General features: G+C 45.6%; 2 protein-coding genes across 2 annotated transcripts; both read right to left on the reverse strand.

Moving 5' to 3' along the window:
• Positions 1-1,095: 1,095 nt before the first annotated feature.
• On the reverse strand, positions 1,096-23,975 carry LOC147903372 (pentatricopeptide repeat-containing protein At2g33680-like). Its single transcript, XM_087399063.1, has 3 exons — positions 23,902-23,975; positions 3,735-5,666; positions 1,096-3,325 (listed from the first exon to the last, which is right to left on the reverse strand). The coding sequence occupies exons 2-3, from the start codon at positions 5,597-5,599 to the stop codon at positions 2,770-2,772; spliced, it is 2,421 nt and encodes an 806-aa protein (XP_087255189.1). The 5' UTR covers positions 5,600-5,666; positions 23,902-23,975; the 3' UTR covers positions 1,096-2,769.
• Positions 21,704-23,698, reverse strand: LOC147903373 (pentatricopeptide repeat-containing protein At4g39530-like). Its single transcript, XM_087371524.1, has one exon. It carries the CDS (start codon positions 23,696-23,698, stop codon positions 21,704-21,706), a length of 1,995 nt encoding a protein of 664 aa, XP_087227650.1.
• Positions 23,976-24,427: the final 452 nt, after the last annotated feature.

A 24,427-nucleotide genomic window follows, 5' to 3' on the forward strand; every position in this document is an offset into this window, starting at 1 on the left:
ATATGCCTATATGAGTTGCTCTATAATCTCACATCCATTTTCCACATGACAATCTACTGCACTATATCAGCCAAGCAACTTTTGTGATGTGAATGATGATGTTTCTTTTGCTACAACTTCATTGTCGATTGGTCATCCATGGCTAGTGTTGCCCACTTTGTGCTAAAGACAGTCACTTTTCTTTTTGATTTCTAACTAGCATGAATCCACGAAGTTGCACTTACACATCTATGGGTGCATTATTGGGCTGACCCACATCACACTTTAATCCACATAGGTGTGTTTAATCCCAATGAACCAATGTACAATGTTTTCTTTGAATAGTCAATTATGTTTTGCATGAGTATGAGGCTAACTTTTTTTCTTAAATTTTATTTATGTAAGAATAAATAACAATCTCCTTTAGATGCACCTACTAAAGTCCAATAGATAATATTTAGAGAAATTGATTTGCAATTACATTTATAATAAAGTTACCAAGGAGCATTATATATAGCATAGTTTCTCCTTTGATAGTCAATTTTCTTGTCCAAATCTTTACATTAAGTAAATCTCTCCACGTTCGAAAGACGTCTTTCATCAAACATCATGCCTCATGCTTCTTCCCATAGCGAAGAACTTCCTTACTCAACAATCATATCCACATTGACTAATATCTTCCCGATAACAAGTGCTTAATTTCAATCAAAGACTATTTGCTCCAATGCTTATAATCTCTTCACAATGAACAAGTTCTTTGTCAGACTTGTAAAGCATCACATTTTAGCAAGAGAATAAAGTCATTCACTTTCAACATCGTCTTTCTTTTTAAAAAGAAAAAGAAACATTTGATAATTCACACAATTCAAAATAGATGAAATCATAACATAGTAAAGCCACACAATGTGAACTTTCAATACCATCTCCTCAAGAAGATTTTAAACAATAGTATCTAAAGGTTGGATAGATTCCACACAAAATAAACAAACTCAAACATACATTTGTTAATTTTCACATGACATACTGCCACATTTAAGACAAACTGATTTTGTTTCTAAATGCATGTTTTCTAGTCTATCATTTTTATTAGTCAATTCTGGAATAATCTCTCTCTATATTCTATATCTGTCATTTTTCTTCCGATTCTTGACATTTTTATTGTTCCAACAATATACTAGTACACTAATTAGAATTTGTAACAAAATTTCTTAGATAAATTGATTTCGAATACTACCTTTCTACAAAGATTCTTCGTGCTTAGCATCGAGCTGAACAATCTTTTATTTTTGGATATCGCACTCGATATCTCAACAATAGGAGCAAGCTGGCCACAGTCTTTTCCCTCTTTCAGAGCCTTGTCTATATCTGTGCCATCATAGGTTTTCATCTAAGGATCATCCTCAAATGCTGGGTTGCTCCTTTGACCTGTAGTGGTGGCTTGATCAACACAAGACTTGCTAGGTTCTTGGTGTCCAAGTCTACCCCACAGATCCCAAACCACCTTTAGTTGTTAAGGAACTTCTCGACCTCCTTGGCCGCTGTCAGCTTCAGCACATTGAGTTGGTTCCAGGTATTTAAGATCCTCTTTGGAGTTCAGTCTCATAAGATTCTTCAATATGTTCCAAGCAGCACATATCTACCAGATGAATCAGTGGAATCACAATGTCCTTGATGATCTATATGAGCATTGCAAATTTGTTTGCATCCTGCTTCTCCCATGCCTACAACAATGATCTGCTGGAACTACTGTAGAACCTATCCCCATTGCCTGGGATTTTTGTAAAGATACCGTCATCACCTCGCACAATCTCCAAATCTTGACCTTTGATTTTCCAAAAGGGCCAGTTAGGTCGTCAAGTTTACGCTTCCTGAAGTTAGGGAGGAGAAAGTACTTGGTTGATGCCATTTTTGCTTTTTTACTTGCTACACGTAACTTCAGAACACGGAAACAAAAGACCGGGAACATGTATGAGAGCCGACTGCCTGGCCAACCTGCTGCAGCCACCTTCTGTATCTCCTTCCAGCCTGTCCAGGGTGGTCTATGGTGTTGAGCTGCAGCCTGCTGCTACGTCATGGCAGCAAGGGCTGCCTGTTGGGCCCCTCGTTGGCTTCTCCATGCCTAGCTGCTCCGTGGTGTCCCTAGACAAGGAGACCATGAATGGATCTTGATTTCATGGCAGCCAGCTCTGAGACAGTTGTGAACATTGTTGGAGATTAATGCTCCACCCTCTGTTATACTTCACCATAACTTAGTTGCTGAGCTGTAAGGCCCCCAAATGAGTCCTAGTCGGCTGGTTCAGGAGATGACTGCAGCCCCCAGTAGCCTTCCTCCCAAAAAAAGGCCGCCTTGGGGACCTCATTCGAACAGCAAGCCAGCAGCAGGCATAGCTTCTTCAGTGAGCATCAACAGCCCAGCCAAGCAGCTCAATCCTCAATGTAGCAGCTCAGCACTCAGTTCAACAGCAGCCTTCAATTCCAAGGAGGATCTCTCAGTTCTAACCCTTGTACTCCAGCCCTAAAGGAGTACTGTATTTGCTGAATGCCAAGGCCAGAAGCAATAAAGCGATTGAAGCCCTTGAGAATGATGTAATCCACAAAACCAAAAATACAATTCCATAGAAAGGTTAGTGTAGAAAACAATCCTCTGACCTCTCAACTGTTAATAATAGCTACGGCATTGGGGCGTCATCATGCACCCAAAGATTCAACACTCGAATCATTGTGCTCTAGGTTCTCAAATAAGCCTAAAAACAATGGTCACTTTTCACTTTTTGCCTAGGCAGAACATCTTTATTCTAATCGAGCATAGTTTTGGCATTGCATATATCCCTCCTCCCTTATTTGGAGATTTAATTTCCGTAGTCTTGCATAGATATCATTGTTTTGTGGATGGCTTTTGTCCCCCACAATGAACTCATGAATATCGATACCAACCTCAATAAATGCCTTGCCTGGCTTCTTCCAAGCATTGTTGTGTTTTCTATGTTCTTCTAAGTTGCCTGCATTTTCATGCATGCCAGCATGAGCATAAATGCTGGACATAAGAAAGCATCCAGCAGAGTTTCTGCTGTCTATTGCATGAATGTGGTTAAAGCATCGCCTTCCAAGTTCCACATTACCATGTGTTCTGCAATGACCAAGTAAAGATGTCCAGCTCACCACATTCGCTTCAAACGGCATATTTTGAAGCAAGACTGCAGCCTTCTTCAAATGTCCTGCACGGCCAAGCAGGTCGACCATGCAGTTGTAATGTTCAAGTTTTGGAGCAATTCCATGCTCTTCCGTCATCAGTTTAAAATGATGATCGCCTTCGTGCAGCAGGCCCACATGACTGCAGGCAGAGAGAGAGGGGAGGGGGGGGGAGGTCGCAGCAAGTGAGAGAGAGAGTGGGGAGGAGAGTGGGGAGCCCAAGTGAGAGAGAGGGAAAAGGTGAGGAGAAAGGGAGAGAGAGAGAGAGAGAGGGGAAATGAAGAGGAGGGGAGAGAGTAGACTAAGATGAGAGGAAACATAGACTAGAGCGGAGAGGAAAGAGAGAGAGAGAAGAGTGAGAGAGATGAAAATTTAGAGAGGGAGGACACGAGAAAGTACGATCGAGATAGAAAATCTTACCAAGGAAGAGGAGACATGAGTGGGCGACGATCGAGACAAGATGAAGGAGCTACGATCAATGAGGCATATGAGAGGAGATTGGTATGTGATTTAGTCTAAACTTAAAGAAACAAAACTATAAACCTTGGTGTTTGGTGAAAATTTAGAGAGAAACATATGCTACATTATCTGGCTTTACACCTTCGTTTTGCATATCGTTGAAATATTTCAGCGCTGACTTGTAGTCACTGCGATGGGCGAATCCTGCAATCATTGCACTCCAAGTAACCACACTCCGGTTCAGCGATGTCTTGAATACACTTCGGGCATCCTCAAAACACCCACACGTGGTATACATGTTGATGAGGACACTACTAATATAGGCATTCAACTCACACCCACTTTTCAGGATGTGAGTATGAATAAGTCCACCCTTCTCTCGCGCATCTATATCAGAACATGCTTTCAAGATGCACACAAAAGTCACTTCATTTGGATCTGCTCCCTCCTGTTTCATTTGTTGATAAAGTTGGAGAGCCTCCTCAACCTGCCCATGCTGAGCATATCCTCCCACAATTGAATTCCACGTTACCACATTTTGCTTAGGCAATTTATCAAACACCTTATGTGCCTGCTGAAGGCTACCAAATTTTGCATACGTGTTGATGAGGGTATTGCCAATCACTGCATCCAATTCAAAGCCGATTTCCATAATCTGGGCATGAAACAGCTTGCCCTGGTTTAGCTCAACAATGCCTATGCATGCTTTCAGAATGCTGACAAATGTGAGCCTGTCTGGCTCCATACACTCCTGCTGCATTTGTCTAAAGAGTTGAAAGGCCTTCTGGCCATGCTCATTTTGGGCATACGCAGTGATGATGGCATTCCATGTCACCACATCTCGATTTGATAATTTGTCAAACACCCTGTCTGCATCCTCAAGGGCCCCACAATTGGCATACACACAAATGAGTGTGTTACCGATGTTAGTATGGAACTCCAAACCAGTTTTGATAATGTGTGCATGAATCAGCTTGCCTTGATCGAGCACTCCAATGCTCATAGAAGCTTTCAAGGCACTGATAAACGTGACTTCATTCGGTTTTATGCACTCCTGTTGCATGATCTCAAAAGCCAAAAGGGCTTTCTGTGCACATCCATGCTCAGCGTATCCTTCTATCAGTGCACTCCATGTCACTACATTCTTTTTTGGGAATTTGTCAAACAATGCTTGTGCATCCTTGAGACTTCCACATTTGGCATACATGTCTATGAGTGCATTGCCAACAATAATGTCCCATTCGAAACCATGTTCAATGACAACAGCATGAAACAGCTTGCCTTCACCTAGGGCTGACATTCTTATATATACTTTCAAAATGCAAACAAAAGTGATTTGGTTCGGCTTAAATCCCATTAGTTGCATCTTCTGGAAAAGCTGGAATGCTTCTTGCCAATAATCATGCTGAACATATCCTGCAATCAATGTATTCCATGTCACCAGATCTTGGTTTGGCAAATCAGCAAACACCTCATACGCATCCTTTAGACTCCCACATTTGGCATACATGTCAATCAGGGTGTTGCAAACATATAAATCTGATTTCAACGGAGTACCAAGAATGTGAGCATGAATCAGCTTGCCTTGTTTCAGGGATGCCATACCAGCACATGCCTTGAGGACTGCGACATAAACATGTCCATCTGGTTTGACACTTGATTTTTGCATATGTTTATATAGTCTGATAGCCTGCTCACTTTTCCCATACTTGGCAAATGCGGAAATAATAGCACTCCAGGAAAATACATCTGGATCAGAGAGATTACTAAAGACTTGGTTTGCTTCTGGTAAATTTCCAAATGATGCAAACATGCGAATCAAATAGCTCCCCAGAAAGGCATTTGATTCGTATCCACTCTTCACAATAAGGTCAAGCACTTCCCTACCTGCTGTTATGTCTCCATTGTCCATGCATCTCTGCAAAAGACAACAAATAGCTTTTCTGGGGAAATAAGTCCCTCTCAGCTCCATGAGGCCCAATGTGCCTCATAAAGCTGTGTCTCGTCACTTAGTATTCTGATGTCTCCAATGCCAACATCTGCCAGGGTGAAAATCGGAGCATTAGTCATAACCCAACAAGTAACATTAAAAACAGGTAAACACAAAGGGACAAAAAGAACAGAAATCTTGAAACAATACTGAAATGGTCCAACTTACTATTAATGAAGAAAGCCTATATAAATAGCTTTTCACACTAAAGATTTTGAGTCTTGAAATAACCAGAATGCTTTGCCTTATACAAAAGACTTTTGAACACCACCTTGGCTTTGCTAATCATGATAGAAATTCAAATTGAACAGCCACAGCATGATCTATTTGAGACGAATATTCACTTTAAAGGAATATACATTTCAAAATCATTCTCTCATCGTCACTACAGCCATCATATATCATAGTAGCGAACTTTGGAACTATTTTGAAACTACGATGTGCTCCAACTCCGACTTCAACACCTGGAAATGGCCTTGAAATTACAATTCTTATTGGTAATACAGCAAGTTGATGCATAAGCACGCTCAGAGGTTTCTATTGGAACCTCCTGTCCCTGCTTCCAAATTTAGCTCACCTCCTCTTCAAAAAGATAAAAATTCTCTTTAGAATGCAATTATCCTTTCAACAGAATATGTTTCACAACAAAGAAAAACAAAGAATGACAACTTAAATCCATAACATCTGTGTGAGATCTATCCCCTAGAGGGAAAGCGGCTGGTCAAAGAAGATCGGTGCTGAATGGGAATGTGTTCCTGTTGAATGGTGTGCACACCAAGCATTCCCTTAACAATGGGAACATGGGAAACAAGGGGAGTATCACATAGATAAGGCAGGTTGGGGATGAAAATTCACAACTTATGGCACCAAAGTCACTCTACATGAAGCCTTGAACTGACATTTAGTGCAGCTCTGAGGCTCTTGGAAAAGAGACGCTTCCACGAGAATAGAGCATCTCAGAACATTCATTACGCTGTCATTCACATGCTCCAATCCCATTGTGATCTACATCCCCTTGATAAAACTTTGGGTGCAGTTCTTAATGCAGTTGCAATGTTGAAGGAGATCCATCCTTGACACATCCCAGCACTCCTGAAACCTCTGATCTGCAAAACAAACACACACCACGTGAGAACAGAGCAGGCTGCTCACCACCCAACCATGACATCTACGGGATGTGATCCCGAATCAAGAGATGTCCCCTCCGAGCCACGAGCTGAGCTACTGGCACAAACTCCCAATCAGATCCAAACCAGCCTGGTGTCGCATACCACCAGGTGGCGCTGTGAAGCCTGGGATCTGCCACTGGGCCTTGGGCTACGCTAAGATGCAGGCGCGCGTCCGCGACTCAATCTAGGAACAGACCTAGCACCTGGGAACGAAACTTGCTCCCAACTGCACACTGAGAACTGAACCCCCTGGGCCCCTTTTATAGACTCGGGCCCCGAGCGCCAAAAATAGCGAAGACCTATAAATAGTCCGTACCCTTGCCACTCAACCCGAGGATCAAGCCTGCCTAGCTCTAAGCCTCCCCAAGTTACCTGAGCTAGTCTTGTGTACCCAGTACACGTCAGATACCAATCCGTGCACATGACATACTCCCCCTCCTCTAAGAACTCACTCCTGAGTTCACTAAAAAATCCGGAAACGTTCTTTGGAGGTTTTGTAATGTCTCCCATGTTGCATCCTCCTCAACACGATCCTTCCACTTGATCTTGTATTCCGTGATGGATCGATTGCGAATCTGTCTGTCATGAAATTCAAGAATACACTCAGGTTCGTGTGGAATAAAAGTCAAATCTGTAACTTCTATTATCTCGTGAGGAGAAACTAGTTGATCATCCGCACCCAAGACTTCTTTCAGTCTACTAACATGAAAGACTAGATGGACTTTAACATCAGGAGGCAATTCTAGTCGATATGCAACTGGTCCAATTCTTTTAATGACCTTGAACGGACCACAGTATCTGGGGGATAATTTCGGAACCAAACCACCAGTACTTAGGCTCTTGGATTCCTTAGGAATTCGCAAATATACCATCGTTCCTTCAGAGAACTCTCTAGGTGAACGATGTCTATTAGCATAAAACCTGTCCCGATCTTGGGCACTTCTAATAGACTCCTTGGCAAACTGCAACATTTCCTGCATGTCTAGCAAGAAGTTCTTTGCAGCATCATTTTGAATTCCTTTTAATCCAACCATAACTGGTGACTTAGGTTGAAACCCGTACATAAGCATAAAAGGACTGTAACCAGTACTCGAATGCTTTGCACTGTTGTAAGCAAATTCTATCATAGGTAGATAATCTTCCCATGAAGAATGTCTCTTAGATACATAAGCCCGAAGCATGTCTTCAACCAACTGGTTAACCTTCTCTGTACTGCCATCGGATTGTGCATGATCCGAGGAACTCATACTTAGAGTAGTTTCTAACTTCTCAAAAACAAGTGTCCAAAAGTTACTTGTAAACTTTGAGTCCCTGTCACTGACTATGTCAGATGGCAAACCATACAGCTTAAACAAGTGGTCCACAAACTCATGAGCCAACTGAACAGCTGAAATAGTTGTTCTAGTAGGTAAGAACCTAGCCATTTTTCTCAAACGGTCGACTATGACCCAAATGGAGTCATGACCCTTGCGCGTTCGAGGCAAACCAGTAATAAAATCCATGGAAATACTTTCCCAATTATTACCTGGAATCTGTAATGGTTGTAATAAGCCCGCGCTCCTAAAGCGTTCTGCCTTAGTAACCTTACAAACCCGGCAACCTACTACATAGCTCTCAATAAATGCACGCATCTTAGGCCAATAAAAGGTATGCTTCACAAGAGACAGAGTTCGATGTATACCCGGATGTCCAGCACTAGGAGCATCATGACACTCCCAGAGAATCTTAGATTTAAGGTCCAGAACATCTGGCACACAAATCTTTTCATTCCGGAACAGCAAGCCGTTCCTAATCATCCACTGACCTCCCGCCACCTGTACCGTAGGTGGCACAATCCCTGAGTCATGGTCAACCATGGAGCTCCCATCCTGGACTCTCTGCCAATAAGAACTGAAATGACTATCAGTTGCGTATAGCCCTCTCAAGGATTGAAATAGGTCTAAGGATATTTCCGTAAATGACAGAGCATTTACAAACTTAACTCGACTTAAGGCATCCGCCACACTATTCAACGAACCCTTACGATAACGTATTTCAAAATCAAAATCTTGCATTAATTCTGCCCATCTAGCTTTCCGCCCCCTCCATTCAGATCCATCACACACATACTTAATTGACTGATGATCAGTCAATACAAGGAACTTTGAACCATACAAGTAGTGTCTCCAAACCTTAAGGGCATACACTACAGCATAAAGTTCATTTTCTAGTGTGGGCCAATGATATTGGGTGTCGTCTAGCTTCTTACTCTCGAAAGCTACAGGTCTGCCCTCTTGGAATAGAGCTGCCCCAATCGCATAATCACTCGCATCGGCCTCTAAAACATAAGGCCGGGTAGGATCGGGTAATGCAAGAACGGGTGCTTCCTTGATAGAAAACTTCAAGGTTTCAAAAGCCTTGTTCATTGCATCATATCAAAAGGCTGGCTGGGTAGACCTGCGTCCATGACCTTTCAATATGTTTGTCAAGGGTGCCATGATATGTGAATAATCACGCACAGATTTCCGTAGAAATACCGTAAATCCTAGGAAAGAACGAAGTTGTTTCACAATCTGAGGAATAGGCCATTCTAAAACCTTCTGGATGCGATCCAGATCAATGCTAATACCTTCAGAAGAAATCTTGTGCCCTAAGTAAATGATCTCCTTCATAAAGAAGTCACATTTACTCATCTTGGCACAGAGCTTATGCTGTCTTAGAATAACTAAGACAATCCGAAGGTGTCCTATGTGATCCTCAAGCGTTAGACTATATACCAAGATGTCATCTAAGAACACTACAACGAATTTGCCCAGAAAATCCCTGAACAAATCGTTCATCATCTGCTGAAAGGTGGCAGGAGCATTGGTCAAACCAAAAGGTAATACGAGGAACTCGTAATGACCATACCTAGTTCGGAATGCGATTCTATCTATGTGTTTAGCATAGATACGGATTTGGTGATAACCCGTACGCAAATCAATCTTAGTGAAATACTTCGCTCCGGCCAAACGGTCTATCAGATCATCGAAACGAGGTAGAGGGTATCGATTCTTAATTGTCACTTTATTTAATCGTTTATAATCTATACACATTCTCTAAGTAGAATCTTTTTTCTTTCTTAAGAGGACAGGTGCACCCCAAGGTGATTTACTTGGGCGTATATAGCCCATATTCAGGTAATCCTGTAGCTGGGTAGCTAACTCATCCTCCTCTACCTGGCTCATCCTATAAGGTGGTACACTAATAGGTTGAGCCCCTGGGACTAAGTCTATGCGATGAACTACTGCCCGTTCTGGAGGTAAACCTTCCGGCAGTTGAGCAAGGAATACATCTTGAAAACTATCTAACAACATTCTCAATTCACGGTGTTCAAACACACTTAAATCATTTTTGTTTATTACAGAGACAACAAATGAAGAAAGCGGAATCAAAACACACTGATAGACATCATAATGAGAAGTGTTTAATATATTCCGAAGCTGCATCGCAGATACAATAGGTCCCTGAGAAGAGGGAATTTTATCACACTGAATACAAAATTGGGTGTCCTTATCTACAAAAGAAAGGGTATGCTCCGTCCATCCAATCTGAATATTGTGGGTTTTAAACCACTCTATTCCGATCAACAAGTCTACATGCTCCAGGTGCATAACATAACACGTAAGAGTCCCTGTGTAAGCTTGAATCCGGATAGGAAGCGCCCAACCTTGCGATCCCAAAACTGCTTCCCAGTTGGAAGCTGCACCTCATAGGTGTGATCGCTAGGTACTGTGGACAGCCCCATCTTCTGCACAAATTTGTAATTAACAAAGTTGTGAGAGCTGCCCGGATCAAAGAGAATGTGAACCTGTTGGTCCATAACTTCTCCATAAACTCGGAAAAGATCATGGGAACCAAACAACGAAGTATTGAAAGTGCAATTATAAGAAAGTGGGCAGGTAATGACATTTACAGAAATACCTGTCATCGAAACTTGGTTCGCTCCCTTGGCTTTGGTACCTGGACCCGCCTGGAGCTTCGGTCCAAGCACTAACTTTTGATTCTTCCGCTTTGGACACTCATTCTTGGTGTGGCCCCGCTCCTCGCAATAGAAGCAACGTCCTTCTTTCTTAAGCTTCAATGTGCGAAGGAAACGGGCTCGACCATTCTTTGTCAAGTTTTTCTTGGAGGCGTTCTCCGTAGACTTCGTCTCCCCGGTACCAGTCGTAGGCTGAAAGAACTTGCGTTTGTTCTTTCCACTCGTGTCGGAAACTGTAGTTGCTTTTGCACCGGCCATGGTATCATCATAAATACGCGTGTAGTTCATGGCCTCTTGCAACGTTGTGCATTTGTTGTTCTTTATTTGCAACTTGTACGAATCTGGCAAACCATCTACAAAGAAACCTAACAAGGTCACTGGATCCATCTTTGTGGCCCTGGTCTGCAGATCCCGAAACCTTTGAAGATAAACTTCAAATGACAAGTTCAGCTTTGACATATCGAGGGCTTTAAGCTTGCCAACGATATCATAATCGTCCTCCTTCTTCAGGAACTCCTTCCTTAAGACCCCTTCGAAATCTATCCATGTATCCGGCTTAGGTTGGAGTTCCTTCCACCATAGCAACGCTTTACCTGACATGAAACCGGCTGCAAGCTGGATTTTCTTCTCATCTGGGTACGGGTGGAACTGGAAGTGTACCTGCCACTTGTGTAACCAAGTGTCAACCACCTCCTTAGTTCGAGACTTTTGATCTCCCGGAAAAGGATCTGGAGTTATGTTCGGACCTAGCACTGAAGCCATGGCATCCACATGCGTGAGTGCCTGCACGGTGCTAGCCAGAAGAGTGAGAGTCGCTTCAATCCCTTGGAGTTGCTGTGTCAACCCCGTTTGATTCGCATTAACCTGCTCGAATTTGCCATCCAGAGCAGTAGTGAATTCACTGAAGGCCTTCTTCGTAATCAGATCGTCATAAAGACCCTGGTCTTCCTCTCCCACAGGAGTGTAATCCAAATCCTGATCTCCCATGGTGAACTCGGGATTTGCAGGATCAGACATATCTGAAATCTGATTTGAACGAATATAAACTGAGAGAAATAACTGAGTTAATTGAAGCTGAAAGGAGAGTGGAGCAGAGAAAAACCGTCCCAAAAGATGCTGACGGAAGAAGATGCTGAAAACTGGCGAACCGCGGGCGCAATAAACCCGGAATCTTGCTGAATTCGCTGCAGGCTGCAGTGTACGGATTCCTGCAGCAATCCGTACTGTACGGTACCCTCCCGCTGACCGTACAGGTGACGCAGATTGTACGGATTGCTGACGTGGTTGTACGTACGGTTGCTGACGCAATCCGTACAATTGCTGATGTAATCTGTACGGACGCTGATGCAATCCGTACAGTTGCTGACGTGGGCGTACGGTGGCTGACGCATGTGTACGGCCGATGACGCAGGCTGTCCCGAATCCCGATGGCGCAATCAAGTCGTTGGGCAAAGAGGCCTCCTCGCAAGGTTGTGGTTGAGCTTGGAACCTTGTCCAACTATATAGGGAACAGGGCAGCCAGATTAGGAAGCCCTGCTTCCAAAAAAGGCTCACCCTCCCAACTTTGGAGGGTGGTGCTTTTTCGAAAAAAATAGCACCTCCCACAGGGTGGCCGCACCCTGTTCCAGTTCCTTGCGCCTCTCCCTGCCCTGGCCGAAAATCCTTCCAGCCATGGCGCACCAACACAGCCTCCAACTCTACATTCTCGACCCCCACGCAGCCCCGTCAGCCTCGAACCGCTCGCCTGCCACTCAGCTACCCTATCGCCTCTCCTTCCTACACCTCCGCTCTCTCCCAGCTATGCTCATCCCTCTCTCACCTCAACCCTTCAGGAATTTCGAAATCTAGACTCTCTCTTTCTCCTACCTTTTCCATACATCCTGACCACCCCTGATAACCCAGAAGCCAACCAAGATTTGCAGCAACAAATTTCGAAATTTAGGGCATACCTGGAGAAAGAAATCGTCCAAAGTACTCGCATCAGAAATTCCTACCTCAGGAGCTGGCTCTGATACCAACTGACACATCCCAGCACTCCTGAAACTTCTGATCTGCAAAACAAACACACACCACGTGAGAACAGAGCAGGCTGCTCACCACCCAACCATGACATCTACGGGATGTGATCCCAAATCAGGAGATGTCCCCTCCGAGCCACGAGCTGAGCTACTGGCACAAACTCCCAATCAGATCCAAACCAGCCTGGTGTCCCATACCACCAGGTGGCGCTGTGAAGCCTGGGATCTGCCACTGGGCCTTGAGCTACGCTAAGATGCAGGCGCACGTCCGCGACTCAATCCAGGAACAGACCTAGCACCTAGGAACGAAACTTGCTCCCAACTGCACACTGAGAACTGAACCCCCTGGGCCCCTTTTATAGACTCGGGCCCCGAGCGCCAAAAATAGCGAAGACCTATAAATAGTCCGTACCCTTGCCACTCAACCCAAGGATCAAGCCTGCCTAGCTCTAAGCCTCCCCAAGTTACCTGAGCTAGTCTTGTGTACCCAGTACACGTCAGATACCAATCCGTGCACATGACAATCCTTCACTTGAGATCCTCAGTATGTATACCGGTGTTCTCATGGGATCAGGTTGAATACCTCACCTTACATGGAGACGTAAAGTCAATATATACCTAGATGAATCCAGGAACATTCCCAAACTCATCCTCTAAAAACACAACATAGTGCAGTTTCAATCTCATGATAGTCACTCACAAGGTTGAAAACCATAAACTCCATCATGCATAGCAAGGACTAGCTACTATGACATCCCCACTGACGTCATCAGCGCCCAACAGTGGGTGTAGACCATAGTATAAAAATATGCTCTCACACATACAAATCCACACACCCACACATACTTGAGCATCCATTTATACAAAGTCTTCGTATTGAGTTTCCTGTCGGCACTCCGGAGGTGAAGGACAAACTCAGCCATGACGAAGGCTAGCACTAAAGGAGAAGGCTAATCAAAAGGTAGTCCAAAATCTCTTCATTCAAGCTACAACTGCTTGTGAAGTCTATAAACGTTTTCATTTTAGTCTCTCCCCAACGAGCATCTAAATCTAAATCTAGCTGATAGGGCAATGCACCATTTAAGATAGAAAGAATTATCACAATACCAGCAGGCCGCAACTTGGATAAAAACTTCACAAGGTGAAATTTGCATGCTCGCTAATACGGCAGAAGCATATACCTAGATGAATTCAGGAACATTCCCAAACTCATCCTCTAAAAACACAACATAGTGCAGTTCAATCTCATCATAGTCACTCACAAGGTTGAAAACCATAAACTCCATCATGCATAGCAGGGACTAGCTATAGAGAAACGATAGAGAAACCATAGGATTTGCAGTGGAGCGATCAGAAAATAGACAATACTCAGATACAACTGAAGAACGGAACTCAGAAAACATAGTGCCTGTCGGTAATATGAAAAACTGAATACAAGAACCTCAAGCCGTCGTGTCTGAAGGACCGTGGCTGAGGTGAATCTGTAGAGAGACAGTAGAAAAGATAGCAGCAGAGGGAGCGTCACGCAGTCCTCCGTGTAGCTCAATGATGACGAGGATGATGGGAGCTGGAGCTGCCCTAGGAAATGGCTGGAACCAGCATGCTCTGAGGAAGGAACCTTCAGGCTATCTGGAATAGCAATATGATGAAGAAAAGGAGCTGATCTGTAGCAGAGGAGCAGAAGGGGACAGATCTGGAGTAGGATGGGACAGATCTGGAGCAGAAGGAGCTGATCTGGAGAAGAGGAGCTGAAGGGGACAGATCTGGAGAAGGATGGGACAGATCTGGAGCAGAAGGAGCTGATCTGGAGAAGAGGAGCAGAAGGGGACAGATCTGGAGTAGGATGGGACAGATCTGGAGCAGAAGGAGCTGAGCTGAAGTAGAGGAGCAGATCTGAGCAGAGGAGCAGAAGTTGGGACAGATCTGGAGGAGAGGATGGAGCAGCCAGGAGGCAGGAAGGAGAGGCAGCAGAGGAGGCAGCAGAGGAGAGGTAGATGGAACAAGCGGGCCTGCAGCAAAAGATGGAGGAGATGAGGAGCAGCTGCAAGTCCTGTCCTGTCACGGAAGTGTGAGGGCAGAGGCCTCTTATAGGCCAGACCTAGCTGGTCGGCCAGCTGGTCGGTGGGCCTGCCAGCTGGTCGGCCAGATCTGGTCGGCCAGACCAGCTGGACTTTCTGGCCATTTGTTTGGCTGAGAGAGCTGGCCTTTTGGCTGGCCTGTGAGCTATTTGGATTGCCCCGTAAAGTGGGAATTGCTTAGTTGCTGAATACCCCCTCTCAATTGCCAATTTTGAGGGGCAAACATTGTGTGCTTGGAGCTTCGTGTAGGGATGTCGATGGTGGTGCTGGCTATTCCTGTGAAATGCCCAATAGAAGATCACAAGAGGAGTGCCCTTGCAAGGGAATTGTTCACTTCCTCAAGTGTCGTAGTTACACGTATGATACCAGATAGAAATAAGAACACTGTTAAGCTTGAGAGAATAAGCCACCCCCTCTCACCGCCGAAAAGGTGGAGGAAGGTGCAAAGGGAAAGAACAAATTTGTCGTAGCAGTACTGATAATCCAGAGAGGTCAGAGCTGAACAGTGAGCCAGTGTGTGTCCGATCTTGGACCTCCGGAGAGAGGAGTCTATCCCCACCTCCATGCAGGTAGAAGATTCGAAACAACAGACATCTAGACACATGTGAACAGAAAGGGTCCCTCCTAGGGAGAACTTGTAGATCCTGGAAGTCGATGCCGATGGAGGTAGAGGTGAAGTATCATGACCCCCTCTTTCGAAGGAATGGGGAGTGTCAAGCTAGAAACCTATAAAAGGAGGGAGGGATGGTAGTAGAAGATGGAGATAAGAAAGGGAGGGAGGGATGGCAGTAGAAGATGGAGTTCTGAAAGGGAGGGAGGGATGGGAGTAGAAGATGGAGTTCTCTCCCTTAGTGCGCAGCGGAATGAAGAGGAAACTGATATGTTCATAGGAGTGATGCTCCCTGTACCTAAGGCCTCCATGAAGAAGCAGGATCTTTAGATCACCTGAGATCTGGGGTCTTTAGATCACCATGGCTCTGATACCATATAGAGAAACGCTAGAGAAACCATAGGATTTGTAGTGGAGCGATCAGAAAATAGACAATACTGATACAACTGAAGAACGGAACTCAGAAAACATAGTGCCTGTCGGTAATATGAAAAACTGAATACAAGAACCTCAAGCCGTCGTGTCTGAAGGACCGTGGCTGAGGTGAATCTGTAGAGAGACAGTAGAAAAGATAGCAGCAGAGAGAGCGTCACGCAGTCCTCCGTGTAGCTCAATGATGACGAGGATGATGGGAGCTGGAGCTGCCCTAGGAAATGGCTGAAACCAGCATGCTCTGAGGAAGGAACCTTCAGGCTATTTGGAATAGCAATATGATGAAGAAAAGGAGCTGATCTGTAGCAGAGGAGCAGAAGGGGACAGATCTGGAGTAGGATGGGACAGATCTGGAGCAGAAGGAGCTGATCTGGAGAAGAGGAGCTGAAGGGGACAGATCTGGAGAAGGATGGGACAGATCTGGAGCAGAAGGAGCTGATCTGGAGAAGAGGAGCAGAAGGGGACAGATCTGGAGTAGGATGGGACAGATCTGGAGCAGAAGGAGCTGAGCTGAAGTAGAGGAGCAGATCTGAGCAGAGGAGCAGAAGTTGGGACAGATCTGGAGGAGAGGATGGAGCAGCCAGGAGGCAGGAAGGAGAGGCAGCAGAGGAGGCAGCAGAGGAGAGGTAGATGGAACAGGCGGGCCTGCAGCAAAAGATGGAGGAGATGAGGAGCAGCTGCAGGTCCTGTCCTGTCACGGAAGTGTGAGGGCAGAGGCCTCTTATAGGCCAGACCTAGCTGGTCGGCCAGCTGGTCGGTGGGCCTGCCAGCTGGTCGGCCAGACCAACTGGACTTTCTGGCCATTTGTTTGGCTGAGAGAGCTGGCCTTTTGGCTGGCCTGTGAGCTATTTGGATTGCCCCGTAAAGTGGGAATTGCTTAGTTGCTGAATACCCCCTCTCAATTGCCAATTTTGAGGGGCAAACATTGTGTGCTTGGAGCTTCATGTAGGGATGTCGATGGTGGTGCTGGCTATTCCTGTGAAATGCCCAATAGAAGATCACAAGAGGAGTGCCCTTGCAAGGGAATTGTTCACTTCCTCAAGTGTCGTAGTTACACGTATGATACCAGATAGAAATAAGAACACTGTGAAGCTTGAGAGAATAAGCCACCCCCTCTCACCGCCGAAAAGGTGGAGGAAGGTGCAAAGGGAAAGAACAAATTTGTCGTAGCAGTACTGATAATCCAGAGAGGTCAGAGCTGAACAGTGAGCCAGTGGCCGATCTTGGACCTCGGGAGAGAGGAGTCTATCCCCACCTCCATGCAGGTAGAAGATTCGAAACAACAGACATCTAGACACATGTGAACAGAAAGGGTCCCTCCTAGGGAGAACTTGTAGATCCTGGAAGTCGATGCCGATGGAGGTAGAGGTGAAGTATCATGACCCCCTCTTTCGAAGGAATGGGGAGTGTCAAGCTAGAAACCTATAAAAGGAGGGAGGGATGGTAGTAGAAGATGGAGATAAGAAAGGGAGGGAGGGATGGCAGTAGAAGATGGAGTTCTGAAAGGGAGGGAGGGATGGGAGTAGAAGATGGAGTTCTCTCCCTTAGTGCGCAGCGGAATGAAGAGGAAACTGATATGTTCATAGGAGTGATGCTCCCTGTACCTAAGGCCTCCATGAAGAAGCAGGATCTTTAGATCACCTGAGATCTGGGGTCTTTAGATCACCATGGCTCTGATACCATATAGAGAAACGCTAGAGAAACCATAGGATTTGTAGTGGAGCGATCAGAAAATAGACAATACTGATACAACTGAAGAACGGAACTCAGAAAACATAGTGCCTGTCGGTAATATGAAAAACTGAATACAAGAACCTCAAGCCGTCGTGTCTGAAGGACCGTGGCTGAGGTGAATCTGTAGAGAGACAGTAGAAAAGATAGCAGCAGAGGGAGCGTCACGCAGTCCTCCGTGTAGCTCAATGATGACGAGGATGATGGGAGCTGGAGCTGCCCTAGGAAATGGCTGAAACCAGCATGCTCTGAGGAAGGAACCTTCAGGCTATCTGGAATAGCAATATGATGAAGAAAAGGAGCTGATCTGTAGCAGAGGAGCAGAAGGGGACAGATCTGGAGTAGGATGGGACAGATCTGGAGCAGAAGGAGCTGATCTGGAGAAGAGGAGCTGAAGGGGACAGATCTGGAGAAGGATGGGACAGATCTGGAGCAGAAGGAGCTGATCTGGAGAAGAGGAGCAGAAGGGGACAGATCTGGAGTAGGATGGGACAGATCTGGAGCAGAAGGAGCTGAGCTGAAGTAGAGGAGCAGATCTGAGCAGAGGAGCAGAAGTTGGGACAGATCTGGAGGAGAGGATGGAGCAGCCAGGAGGCAGGAAGGAGAGGCAGCAGAGGAGGCAGCAGAGGAGAGGTAGATGGAACAGGCGGGCCTGCAGCAAAAGATGGAGGAGATGAGGAGCAGCTGCAGGTCCTGTCCTGTCACGGAAGTGTGAGGGCAGAGGCCTCTTATAGGCCAGACCTAGCTGGTCGGCCAGCTGGTCGGTGGGCCTGCCAGCTGGTCGGCCAGCTGGTCGGTGGGCCTGCCAGCTGGTCGGCCAGCTGGTCGGTTGGGCCTGCCAGCTGGTCGGTGGGCCTGCCAGCTGGTCGGCCAACTGGTCGGCCAGATCTGGTCGGCCAGACCAGCTGGACTTTCTGGCCATTTGTTTGGCTGAGAGAGCTGGCCTTTTGGCTGGCCTGTGAGCTATTTGGATTGCCCCGTAAAGTGGGAATTGCTTAGTTGCTGAATACTAGCTACTATGACATCCCCACTGACATCAGCGCCCAACAGTGGGTGTAGACCATAGTATAAAAATATGCTCTCACACATACAAATCCACACACCCACACATACTTGAGCATCCATTTATACAAAGTCTTCGTACTGAGTTTCTGTCGGCATTCCGGAGGTGAAGGGCAGACTCAGCCATGACGAAGGCTAGCACTAAAGGAGAAGGCTAATCAAAAGGTAGTCCAAAATCTCTTCATTCAAGCTACAACTGCTTGTGAAGTCTATAAACGTTTTCATTTTAGTATCTCCCCAACGAGCATCTAAATCTAAATCTAGCTGATAGGGCAATGCACCATTTAAGATAGAAAGAATTATCACAATACCAGCAGGCCGCAACTTGGACGAAAGGTGACTCCCAACCTATACCACAAGGACAACGGGATGCTGCTCCACTGAGGCCATAAGGTGCTATATCTGACCATTTATCTACACCACACCTATATTAGCATTAGAACTGCCAACAACTTCCATAGTACGAGGGAGTTCTGACCAAATTGCCTTTTAGACTCCACACACCTGCATCTCATAAAGCATCCAGATACTGAAAGGAAATTCTTCTTGTTGCTCCACTAGGTTTGGTGATGATTGTCTTAGACAACATGGGAATGAATCAGGATTAAGACAACTGATGCTAGGAACTGAGAGGGATTGGTGGTGCTCATGAGAACTTGAGCAGAACCTTGTTTCTTAATTAGTTCTCTCTCTGATCTATTTTTTTCCTTTGATCTGTGTGTCTGCAGATGTTCATTCGTGGTTCCGTGTGCATATGTTTGTATTGTGTCTGTCTGTCTCTCTGACTCCCAACTAGTTTTTTGTGAAGTTTAGTCTGTACTGTGTCATGTCTTGTGCTTCACTGCTAAGGGGTCACTCATTACAGCAGGATAATTGTTATGAAAACAGTTTAGAATTGTTACTCGTATGATTGCAAGTCATAGTCTTAGCCAGCGAGGGCTGTCATTGAGCACAAGTCTTCTGCTGTCACACAGCTTCTACCCGTTGCACACAGTTCTGCTTGTGGTTCTTGAGAACCCTTAATTTTTTCCGAGGGCAGCGCATTTCTCTCAATGTTTGAACAAAGTATACTGTGCGGGACATCCATTAATTCACAATTTGTGCTGCCGCTTTGTGTGAGCTTATCCAGAGACGCGTCACAGATGGGACATGCAGGTGACGCAGTCGGATCTACCAGACGCCAATCGCCATCAGCGGGGGACTGTAGAGAAGAACTGCAGATAAAGTTATGGGGGATACCCTCGGAATGCAGGAACAAAGGAATGATGCGGGCCAAGATCAGCTGATATCCTTCCCAGTACAGGCAGGCCAGTAGCCACCAGATCTAAGACATGCACTGTAAGGTATCTCCACTCCTGTCAGCACAGCAGACTCCATTTTGGCACACAGTCTCCACAGCAGAGGGATACTGTTATGAAAGCATTAGTCACCAACAGTCCCCACAAGAACACTTTTTACCTTTGTCGTTATGAATGTGATTTGCGTCTCTGCAAGATCGTTCTGATGTAATTTGATTCACCAGTGGTCGGTCTTGTGACAATCATCACAGACCTGCACTTATGTTATCTGCTCAGGAATATTAATAGGGCAAAGGGCCGTCACCTGCTCACTGTGTCCAGAAGTGCATCTTCCTTTCAGTAGGCCATTTCCTGAAAGATACTGTCCAAATCAGGCACAGTATCCTTACTCTTCAATTTGAAAAGAAAGATTTGCCAGCCTTGCATAAAATCTTTGCTTTGGAGATGGCTCCAATCAAGCACCATAATAGAATGCACCATTCTGCCACAAATGCAGTGAACTCTGTTCTGGGTTCTCTCCCATGATTGAGCTGTTGGGAAGAATACCTTACCTTATGGTGGAAAAAACCAAACCAGATGAGGGCTAAGGGTCTGGTGCACACATGTAAATTCAGGGACTCATTAGCTGCACATGCAAATAGTACTTGATTATCACTTGAATATAGAGCCTGATAGAGGGTACTCTCCTCTATCTTTTTAAGGCGTAAGAGAAGTTCTCAGGAGCAGCCAGGCAGCCCGTCTGAGATCCCGCATGCGACTGCATAGTGCCACATGATCATCGACCCTGTTTTAGGGGCTCTACAAGTGTTGTCAGAGCCATGCAAGGCTCCTTTCTGGCGGATGCAGACCATGGTGGATGCTATAGATGATGTACATGGTGATGATGATGATGATGTGTCACAATAGTTGCACGTACTTTGCCAGCTCCAGCGGGATATGACAGTCCACAGAAGCTCCTTGCAGTAATGGCGCCTGCATGACTGTGTGGCAACTAAGCTATATCACTGTCCGGTGTATCAATTTGAATTCAATGTCAATGGGAGCACTTATTGGTAGGCAGCTCTAGGAACCTGACAGTGGCATATGCTCAGAGAAGGCACGCAGCAATTCCAGGAGAACAATACTCCGGAGGGGGAAGCTAGTCAATTAAATGTGTGGCTTTGGCTTGCTCAGGGATTGTTGGGGTCTATGCCTCACCTCCACATATACTAAGGGCATGAGGGTGTCCTTTGGTATGTACTGGTGTACACAGGTGAAGTCAAGGACTACTTAACCCCCCATGCATATCCCTCAAATACGAGGCCTAATAGAGGGATCTCTCCTCAATCCCCGTGGCCTCTTTTTAGGGGGGGAAGAGATGTCCTTGTGGATGGCTAGGCATTGAAGCAAGTTGCAAGGGATGAGCTATAAGGGAGGTGCTACTACTTCTTGATGTTTTTTGGCCATGCGGCTCTATCGTAGTGTACTTAAATGGCCTCTTCCTACAAATTTCGATACCGTGATGACCCCATATTCCATACTAGTTATGGAAGTTCTTCAGGTAATCATTCACATAGTGTGCTAGTTCATTGGGGTGGCATATAGCCATAGTCCTCTATGGACTCCACTGGGCACTGATCCAATGAGTACCACTATGAGAGCACGATTTGGACCTGCACGTGACGCAACACTGCTCTGTGGCACATGTATCATTGGCCCCCTTTTGGGAGCTCTACAATTGCATTCTCACATAAGCTCCATCTTATGCGTTCATCATGAATGTGAGCATCTGCATATATGTTTTCCATCAGCACATATGGTGCAGTAAGTTTTCCGTCTAATCTCACCACATTTTCAAAAGCATACCTTCCAACCTCTACATTATTCCACCTTCGGCAAGCCCCCAACACAGTCAACCATACAATAGCACTAGGTTGGAAAGGAATCTTCTCTACTATTGCCAGTGCCTTGTACAATTGGCCTGCACGGCCAAGAAGATCAACCATGCAAGTGTAAAGCTCCATGGTCGCAATAATGCCATATTGTTCGCTCATAGCTTGAAAGTACTCCTGGCCCTTGTCCACTAGACCCACATGACTGCATACTGCGAGAATACTGACAAAAGTCACCACGTCTGGCTGTATGCTTTCTCGCCTCATTCTCTCAAACAAATGAAACACAAGCTCACTAAAGCCCTGGCGGGCATATCCTGCAATTAATGTATTCCATATAACGACATCCCTTGTGGGTAGAACATTAAACAATTGTTGAGCATCAACCATGCTCCCACATTTAGCATACATGTCAATAAGACCATTGGCTACATTCAAAACAGACTCAAGTCCAAACATAATAATTTGAGAATGGAGTTCCATTCCAATTTCCAAGGCTGCTGTGTTGCCACATGCTTTCAGGATGGCAACAAAGGCCAAGCTATCTGGTGACACACCTTGCCATTGCATTTGTGTGTAAAGCCTAAAAGCCTCCTCATTTTCCTCTTGCTCAGCATATGCTAAAATCATGGCATTCCAGGACACCATATCACGGCGAGGCAATTCATCAAAGACATGACGTGCATCCTCCATGCTCTCACACTTAGCGTACATATTGACCAAGGCAGTTCCCGCAAATATATCACATTCAAAACCATTCTTCACTACTTGGACGTGGATAGCTCTACCTTTCTCCAGGCATCCTATTTTGGCAAATTTCCCATCAATGTGCTTGCCCTCTTCTAGTGCTGCCAGACTACTGCAAGCCTTCAATGCACCCACAAAAGTTCGAGCACTGGGGTGGAAACCTTGCCGTTGCATCTGCCCATACAGATTCAAAGACAGTGCACCCTCTTCCTTGCTAAATCCCAGGATCATGGCATTCCAGGAAACCACATCACGATGAGGCAATTCCTCAAAGACAACATGTGCATCCTCCATGTTCCCACATTTTGCATACATATCAACCAAAGCATTTCCCACGAATCCTTCAGAATCGAAGCCACCCTGTACTACTTGGGAGTGGATGGCTCTACATTTCTTCAGGTTTCCCATTTCTATAAATTTGGAGTCCTCTTTCATTGCTGCCAGGGTGCTGCAAGCCTTCAATCCACCAACAAAGGTTCGAGCAGTTGACTGGATACCTTCTTGGTGCATCTGTGCATACAACTCCAAAGCCATTGCACCGTCTTCCTGCTTGGCATACCCCAGGATCATAGAATTCCACGATACCGCATTACGATGAGGCAATTCATCGAAGACACGTCGTGCATCCTCCATGCTCCCAAATTTCCCATACATATCTACTAAGGTGGTTCCCACAAATACATCCGACTCCAAACCACCCTTTACGACTTGGGAGTGTATGGCCCTACCTTTCTCTGTGCATCCTCCATCCTCGAATTGGTCTCCATCTTCCAGAGCTGCCAGGCTACTGCAAGCCTTCAACGCACAAACAAAGGTTCTAGCATTCGGTTGGAGACCTTCCTGGCGCATCCGTGCATACAAGTCCAAAGCCAGCGCACCTTGTTCCTGTTTGGCATACCCAAGGATGACAATGTTCCATGACACCACATCGTGCCTTGGCATCTTGTCAAACACATGGCGAGCATCGACCAAGCTCCCACGCTTCATATACGTATGTAGCAATTTGTTTGTCTCAAACAACGGAAGCTCATTCAAAACTTCCACACGAAAATCTCTAAAGCTCATTGTTCTGAGGCAAACCCTTGCGAGCGCTGGCTGCACCAAAGGAATGGCTTCCACTTCCAATGTAGATGGGTGTCGCGTTCCTATCGCATCTTTAAACAAATCTGGACTTTTGGCCTCGTCTACTCAAAGAGACTCCGTAGTAATCTTCTGCCTAAACTCTGAAGAGCTGAGATTGTTTCTACAAATGTTGGACAACAACTTACTTTGTTGCCTGTGTTGCGTTGGGTTGCATGGTAGAAGAACATTTAGTTGCTCCATTGCCTAATCAAGAAGAAGCTGTTTGACACTTTTAATTGAAACTCCTCTACACACCACCAAAGGGTGCCCAAAGTTTGGTCACCCAAAAAAAGAGTCATGGATGGGCTGGAATAGTTACAAACCGGCCCCCCCTTGTGAGATCATTAAAAATTGGGTGCCCAACGGATAGGCACCCATTTTACTCTGCCCAAGTACGTAAAACTGAGGGTCCAAATGAGCTGGAGGACCCATATCTTGATGGTGAATGGCTAAATCTAGCCCTCTCCATCGATGGGCTACCCAAGGATGACCTTTCTAAAAGAGGAGAGAGAGAGAGAAAGAGAGGGGAAAAAGAGGGAAAAGAGAAGAGGAAAAGAGAGGAGGGAAAGAGAAGGGAGCAAGAGAAAAGAGGAGAGAACAAGAGAACAACAAATGGGAAAAAGAGGGAAAAGAGAGGAGAGTTCCTATGCCCATCACTGCAGCTAGCACCAA

The sequence above is a fragment of the Dipteris shenzhenensis genome, chromosome 3 (genome assembly GCF_047967505.1).
Source record: "Dipteris shenzhenensis isolate YYH24624 ecotype China chromosome 3, Dip_SZ_1.0, whole genome shotgun sequence".
NCBI classification, from domain to species: domain Eukaryota; kingdom Viridiplantae; phylum Streptophyta; class Polypodiopsida; order Gleicheniales; family Dipteridaceae; genus Dipteris; species Dipteris shenzhenensis.